This window comes from Leptidea sinapis, chromosome 17, assembly GCF_905404315.1.
Source record: "Leptidea sinapis chromosome 17, ilLepSina1.1, whole genome shotgun sequence".
In the NCBI taxonomy this organism is placed as follows: domain Eukaryota; kingdom Metazoa; phylum Arthropoda; class Insecta; order Lepidoptera; family Pieridae; genus Leptidea; species Leptidea sinapis.
Window position 1 is genome coordinate 12,178,968 of NC_066281.1, and position 8,304 is coordinate 12,187,271.

The following is an 8,304-nucleotide window of genomic DNA, read 5'->3' on the forward strand; positions in this document are numbered from 1 at the left end:
TTGGAGGGATGGCATCCGGTCCTCGACACTAATGCGAAACATAGCGGGACTGAAACCGGGACCGAAACATACCGTATATTCTGTGCAAGTGTGGTAAGTAACCCGAACGAGTCTGGCCCGATTGTGCTGACGTCATAAGACGGCAGCGTGACTCTCCCACTTTCAAAATGGCCCGACTATGTATATAAAGCCTGTGTCCTGGGTTTGATCCCAGTGAACTCGAATGAAAATTAATACTTTGTGGAGTGCAGTTTAGTCCAAATTGAGAGATAGGATAGTTTTTATTTTGGTTTATGACTTACAATTATTTTTATTTCCAATATTTGTTTTGTATGAAAATATTATCTATTAGAGAATTTATTGACACACAGTTTGATATTTCTGCTATGAAATAATTTCATTATAACAATAGGGAGTATATTTTACGAAATAATTCTTGATGCCATGAAATATTGACAAATTCATAAAATGCAGTATTATGTTTATTATGTACAGAACAATGTCTGTAGGGTCAGCTCGTGTAATATAAAATAAAACAAACATATGAAACAATATGTAGTGTATTGAAACAGTATAGACAAGACTAGTATAAAAATAGCCAATGCTAAATTGCTGAGCAATTAATAGTTTTATTGTGACATTAGTTTTTTTTTATAATAATAAATAAACAATTATAATTTTATATAATAAAATGTGTGCTTAACTAACAGGCAATTAGCACTCTGTGCTATGTATATAATATATAACATTTTGTAGTTACTACATGTTATGAGTGTATGGTTTTGCTGCAACTGTACTATCATTTGAGTTCTTGTATCTGATTTCTTTAATTGTCAGCTGTTTTCCTTGGTGAATCCTTTGAAGATGACTTCTCATGTCGTAAGACCTTGAAAATGATCGGTGGCAAACAGGACATTGAGTTTTTCCAGCATGTGAGTCCTTGTGAAGAGTCAGTGAGGTGGGGTGCTTAAAGCCTTTTGGACATAACTGACAGCGGAACTTTGCCAAGTCTGATTCTGTAAAACAATTTAGAGATTTTTTAAAGCTTATTAAGCAACAAAGCCCATGAGTTTGATAGCCTCATAGATTTCATGACACTTTTCAGGTATATTTTGATAACAATTTTATAAACTCTAAAACTTTGCAAACTTAACAAATTCTAAAATTAATTAATTGACTTTGAATTCAAAAACTTCCAATATTAATTTGGCAGTTTTAAGGACAAATCAAACAAGCAATTGACAACCCATAATGAATGTATTTTTTGCTAGCTCATAGTTTAGGGTTTGGCCATCAAGTGTCCTTCTGAAAGATTTATCTTGTATAGCACATACCACAAGGACTGATAGGTTTCAAACTGGTATAAATATTTTCTGTGAAAAACTGTTAATTTGTGTTTTTACCAAACATTTGATACTAGCAAACATGACCTACTCAAAAGCTGTTGATATGATCTGAAAAGTTTGATTTCACTTCATAACTAACATTACTATTATGGAATAGGTGAATATAATATATATATATAATAACATAATATATTATTTAATATAAATGCAGTGCTACCGTCTTTACATTTATAAATAGTTAATCAATTAAGGGAAGGCCAAAATAATTTAAAGAATTTTTGTGTATTTGTTTGTACACTCTGATCTCAGCTTAACCTATTAAGTAACTCACCAGAAGTGTTTTTCTCAGATAGATCCTCAGTAGATGTAGATTGTATATCAATTTGCATATCCTCCCCAGGTGCTGGCACAGCACTAGATTTGATCTTAACATTACTTGTATCTCTACTTTCATCTAGCTGCACTTCAAAGATGTCACTATCTTGCTCTTGTACACTTGTTGATGAATCATTTACTACATTTTCTTCTCTGCTAGTTTGTAAAGTTGCCAAGTTAATTGGTTCATCTAAAGTAGTTTGATGTGGCTCCACATTATCAATTTTCTGTTTTGAACTAAGGTCTAATGAAGAGTTCTCACCAAACTTGAGTAGGGATTTGTAAGATTCATCCTCTAGATTATCAGTCAAACCTTTAACCTCTAAAAGTTCAGCTGTGTTAAGAAATGATTCTAATTGTTCCTGAAAAATATTTACTTCACCATGGTACATGAAATTAACTATAGCATTCAAGTCTTCATACTTAAAGTTCCTAAATATTATGACAGGATGGTTGCAAGGGTTTTCCTTAAATATTTGTTTAAAATAATTGCTGCAGGCTGACAGAAGCATTTTATGGGCTTTTATTTTACCACCATCACAACATAACGTCACGTCAACCAATTCATGTTCAAATCGTAAAATATTAAAGGCTCCTGTTACGTGACTGACGTAATTATTCCACCGTAAAGAAAATTGTGGTGCATTATTCATTCTCTGATATTTTGAATAAACTGTATCTTAGATCTTATATTATATTCTAATTTCTAATAACGTTAACTTTCACTAGCAAATACAAAATGTATACAGATAAATACAAATAGTACATCAGCCATCAACTTAGTACATACAACATTTACTCGTATAGTTTATTCGATATTGTATCTTATACTATTCACTTTACAGTTCAGTATTGTACTATGAAGATTGAAAATATCTTCTCAAGTTCTCAATTCAATTCAATTTTTGTTGGCGTGTGGCTCCAGTTCTCAATGTAAATCGAAATTTGACATATTAATACCCATTTTTTAATTTTGACTTTGTCGCAAACTCCAACGAGTAATTCGAGATCAACAATGAAAACAAGGAAATGTCTCTGTCAAAATGACAATTCAGAGATAATCAACATTTTTCTAGGTAGATTAATTAAAAACTTATTTTGATTTGTAATACATAAAACATAATTACGTAAAATATATGCTTTCTTTACAAATGTCCTTATTCCATCATATTTACCAAACAAAATACATAATTTCCATATTAATATTCGCTCTCTGATTTGGGGTCTCATAAGCTTGATGACGATGAATCGGAATTAGTTACCCTTATTATAAACTGATCCATCACCGAAACAATAAGGTGGTCAAGTTCACATATTTTGTTGTCTTCTCTTAATACTTGTTCGATAGCACTCCACTCCTAAAATAATTTTCTCAGATCATTTGGTTGGAAGGTTTTATTCTTTCTGGTGACGTACCCTTTTAGCTGTGCCCAAACCAATTCAATGGGATTGAGTTCACAATGATAAGGGGGTAGTCGTAGGATGGTAACGCCATTTTCCGCAGCAAAAGTTTGATAGTTAGATTTTTCTTTTTTATGTTTTCTAATAACTGAGCTTTTATCATAAATATTTTTTGATATGAGCCATTCAAGAAATTTTCCTCTTTTTTCGAAAATCCAAGTGTGGGGATCGATTCTAACCTTCTGGAGTCAAAAAGGCATTATCTAAAACGAATACCGAATTGGTTTTTAGCTTTGGCAGTATCCCCTTTAAACAGGCTTCAAAATGAGCGGCATTCATTTCCTGATGATAGTCTTCTGTGTTTTTTTTATTTGAAAGTTTTTAATGCTCCATTTACAAAACCGTCCTCGCTGCCTATGTGAGATATAATAAGACGCATTCTTTTTCTTGTTGGAGCTTGCCTGTAGTAATCCCCTCTAAAAAAGCTAGTTTGGGAGTTTTTATTTTCTGTATCAAACCACATTTTCGATGTTGTGTGTCCTGTAAAACTATTTACCGCTATTAACTATAATCATATGAATCCCCATATTGTATAAAATCACAAAATTTACTTTCCAATTTTCTCCAAATATAAAAAAAAACAAGTAATGAAGATACTCAAAAATACGCTACATAAACGTGTTTTGCTACTTTTACCTTCAATGGTTTTAATTTTCATTTACTATTTTGTAGACGTGCTTATAGGCATTCATTAACATAACCTTTTAAGACACAGAAATAGTAGTGCGTTGTCTCTTTTTTGGCGGTGATAGAATGTCCTGTTTGTTCGAAGAAACTGGCTCAGCATTCATGATCTAACAAAACAATTGTTAAGCCAACAACAAAATAAAACAAAATAAGGAAAACTTAACAATAAACAAAAACTTAACAAATGCAATCGGAAAGCAGGAAGAGCACATTCAATTACGACGAACGTCAGAAACCGAATGAATAAAACAATATGGCGACCAGTCATACCAATCCTTAGGACCAATACATTTTTATGGAGTATTATTAACGTTTTTCTTCTTTAGACGAGCCAAATGTTTAAAGCTTCTATCTTATTGACAGTGTCAGCGAAAAGTTTGCACAAAAAAAATACAATTTAATGTTTGGATGTATTTTTTGGTATTTTATATAAAGAAAACGTTGTTTATATTTATTTTTATGTATTTAGACTATACTTATAATTTTAAAACGATATTTTAGGGAAACGAAAAGGATACAAAAAATTTTTAGTTGGCAGCACCATTGTATACATTTTTGATCTCGAATTATATTTCTGAGTATAGCATTATATTATATTTAACGCTTATTAATGATTTAAAGATGTTCCCATATACGTGGTATTTCCAGGATAAAATAACGCATAAAGAATTTCCAGGACTATATAGATTGATTGTACATGGAAGAAAAATCCTTGAAAACCGCACGGTAGAGGAAAGCAAAACATCCAGTTTGTAAGATTGACATTCGAGTTTGTGGCATGCATAAATATATTATTCCACTGATGATAGTACATTAGCAATGCAAATCATTGAGCTAGACAAAATCTGATTGCTTGTCAGTGTGTAATGTCTATATGCATTTTAAGTGTTGGGTAACTAATGCTGGAAATGTTACCGATCAAAATAACGACACAAATTATATCTTCATGATAAATTTGTTCACTTAGTGAAGATATTTTTATCGCTATTGATCTGCATCAATCCAATCTGCACCGGCAATAAATTTAATAGGAGCCCAAAAATTAAAATCGCCAATGCGCATTGTACGGAAATGGTCTGTCTTTCTCGCTCTAACACACTCTTATACTATTCCTTTACTATATGCTGACTCTTTCGCATTGACAATATTTCAGTATAATTGTTATATGAGATAGAGCAGAGTATCAGCAGTAGACTATGAGCAAATCAGTGCATTCACCATTATTTAATATAAGAAAACAATTTTATAAATTAATTACAACTTTTTATAAGCATGACAACGTAATAACTGCTTTGTAGTCATAGTAACCAAAAGTCACTAATTTCTTCTTTTATGAGTAAGACCTCTATGATACTCCTCCTCACGATGACCTTCAGGTTTGAGTGACGCCTATCATCTTTAGAAGCTTTAACAATCTTGGTTGTGGTAATGCCTTTGTAAAAAGGTCTGCCTCCATATGCTCTGTGTCCTTGTAACGGATGGTCACTAATTTCTTCTGGACACAATCCCGTATAAAATGTTCCTTTATGCTGATATGTTTCGATCTCTTACCAGTCATTTGATTGTTTGCTAACATCTGTCTAGCCAAATTATCATTATAGATCGTAACAGTTTGTTGAAAAACTCCAATATCTTCCAACAGATATTTCAAGTGTAAAGCTTCCTTCGTTGCTTCTGTCATTGCCATATATTCGGCTTCTGCTGTTGACAAAGCCACTGTTCTTTGTTTCTTTGATGCAAAACTGATAAGGCCACCACCATACTTAAAAATATAACCGGTATATGAACGACGGTTAACGGTACATGCCACCCAGTCAGCGTCAGCCATGCCTGTTAGTGCCATTCCTGATTGTTTATCTGATGGTTACATTCTTCGTTCCTTTTATATAACGAATCACCCTTTTTGCAGCTTGCCAATGTGTATTAACAAAACATGTATTATATTGGCTCAAATAACTAATAGCAAACATTATATCTGGTCTTGTGGCTACAGCGAGGTACATTAGAGATCCAATTAACATTTGGTGTGGTATATTCTCCATCTCTGTGAGTCCATTACCCTTCTCCAGTTTCAGACCAGTCTCCATGGGCGTTGACACTGGCTTACATTCAGCCATGTTGAACTTATTTATTAAATTTTCAATATAATTCTCCTGTGACAATGTTATTTCTCCCCCTACATGGGTGAATTGTATGCCCAGGCAATGATGGAGTGAACCCATATCTCGTAACTCAAAAACTTTTTGCAGTTTTGTTTTGACTTCTCGTAACAACATTTCTGATTTATATGCTAGTATTAAGTCATCCACATAAATGTTTGCAAACAGCTTTTCTCCTCCTTTTTCTAATATATACAAGCAAGGATCCGCTGAAGAATTCTTAAATCCGATTTCCAACAATTTCTCATGTAACTTTAAGAACCATTGTCTTCCTGCTTGTTTTAAACCATATATGGCTTTGTTTAGTTGACATATTCCATTATTTTTATATCTATTTATATCTAAAAGCATTTCTTTTGCTTTTCTAATCAACTCTATGTCTTTTCCATGTGTAATTATGTATTTTAAAATTTTTTCCAGATTTTTCGGCTTCTTCATATAAATTTGTTCATCTAAATCGCCGTTTAAAAATGCAGTACACACGTCTAGTTGGGATAACTTAAATTTATTTTCAATTGCATGTGCAATAAGTATTCTAAGAGTACTCATTTTTGCAACAGGTGCAAATGTTTCAGTGTAATCAATTCCTTCTTTCTGATTAAACCCACGCGCCACAAGTCGTGCTTTTCGTCTATCTATTTCTCCCATTGCATTATATTTATATTTTAAAATCATTTTACTATCAATCAAATTTTTGCTTTCGTTCCTGTGTACAATTTTCATAGTATTATCTTTAAGATGAGATTCAATCTCGCTTATTATTGCATCTTCCCATTCATCCATGTTCTCGTCTATTTCACAGAGGAATGATTGTTCAGCATCCATCTCATAATCTTGATGCCATGCTGGTGGTTTTCTCTGTCTTTTATCAGTAGAACTAGTCGGATCGATTTCATCTGTTTCTGTATTTGCGTCAACAAATATTTCATCATTGTTCAATTCCTGCTCAGTTTCATCAATTTCATGTTCTTTCAAATCTTTATTATCTTCTACATTTTCTTTTTCAGGAGAAAATATAATTTCTATTTCCTTTTTATTAACTACATCTTGTTTTTGTTCTCCTTTCATCTCGTTTTCATAAAACATTTTGTCCAGTATTTTGACATCTCTTCTAATCATTACCTGGTCTGTTTTTGTTTTGAAAATCCGGTATGCCTTGTGATTTTCCGAATATCCTACAAAAATTCCAGGTGTCGCTCTGGCTTCAAATTTTTCATTTTTCTTTCTATTTTTATGTACAAACGCCTTAGTTCCGAATATGTAAAAATGTCTTACTGACGGAACTCTCTTTACCCATTTTTCAAATGGAGTCACGTTATCAATACTTGTGCAAGGACTACGGTTTGCCAAGTAGTTAGCTGTATTAATAGCTTCAGCCCAAAAAACTTCTTTCATATTGGCGTCTATCAACATACATCTAGCTTTATCAAGCAATGTCCTATTTTTTCTTTCTGCTAAGCCATTCTGTTCTGGCATGTATGGTGCGGAAAGTCTCCTTTTGATGCCATTCTCCTTCAAATATTTGTCAAAATTATTGTTAATATATTCTGTCCCATTGTCACTTTGTAAGCATACTATCTTCTTTTTGGTAAATCTTTCAGCCTCATTTTTGAATTCCTTTAATTTTGATAGAGTTTCATCCTTAGTTTTCATTGTATATACTCTTGTATATCTTGAATAATCATCTATAAATGTGATGAAGTATTTGGAACCCCCTTTCGATGGCTGCCTCATGGGACCACATACATCAGTATGCACAATTTCTAATCTTTCCTTTGTACGTTGCTCATTTTTGGTGCATTAAACGGTAGTTTTGTTGCTTTGTCTTTAGCACAACTTCACAGTCTTTAACTGTGTCACTTTTATTGAATTCTAAGCCTTCGATAATTTTCTTATCAAGTGCTATTCTCATTTGTCCTTCATTTAGATGTGCTAACTTTCTATGCCATTGCTGCATTTTGCTTGTTTCGCAGTAATTAGCTTTCTCTTCTATGTTTTCTTTAACGTAGTACAAACCGTCTGAATGTCTCTCTGCTTTTAACAGAATTTTATTGTACGATAGCATTTTTTTGTTTAAATAAAACTGTTCCACCTTTGTCTGTTATTTTTCCAACTGACATTAGATTTGTAGTCAGCGATGGTACGTACAATGCTTCAGTTAGTTTCAGATTTGGTATTTTATAGGTGTAAAGTTTTGCTGGACCTCGTCCTTCGATTTGTGCAAGACAGTTTTCTGATGCTAACCTTAACGTTTTGTTATCAGCTTTGTCCATATT

The 8,304-nt window shown here is 32.7% G+C and overlaps 1 protein-coding gene across 1 annotated transcript; it reads right to left on the reverse strand.

Annotated features, from left to right (window-relative positions):
• Nucleotides 1-544: 544 nt before the first annotated feature.
• LOC126968971 (zinc finger and BTB domain-containing protein 14-like) lies at nucleotides 545-2,646 on the reverse strand. Its single transcript, XM_050814229.1, has 2 exons — nucleotides 1,678-2,646; nucleotides 545-1,016 (listed from the first exon to the last, which is right to left on the reverse strand). The coding sequence occupies exons 1-2, from the start codon at nucleotides 2,372-2,374 to the stop codon at nucleotides 760-762; spliced, it is 954 nt and encodes a 317-aa protein (XP_050670186.1). The 5' UTR covers nucleotides 2,375-2,646; the 3' UTR covers nucleotides 545-759.
• Between the last annotated feature and the right edge of the window lie 5,658 nt (nucleotides 2,647-8,304).

Bases quoted from the DNA above. Each gene is read 5' to 3' on its own strand.
- LOC126968971 (XM_050814229.1), bottom strand. From the start codon at position 2,374: ATGAATAATGCACCACAATTTTCTTTACGGTGGAATAATTACGTCAGT. The intron at 1,017-1,677 runs GTGAGTTACTTA...ATTGTTTTACAG, and splicing joins ATCTGAGAAAAACACTTCTG to AATCAGACTTGGCAAAGTTC.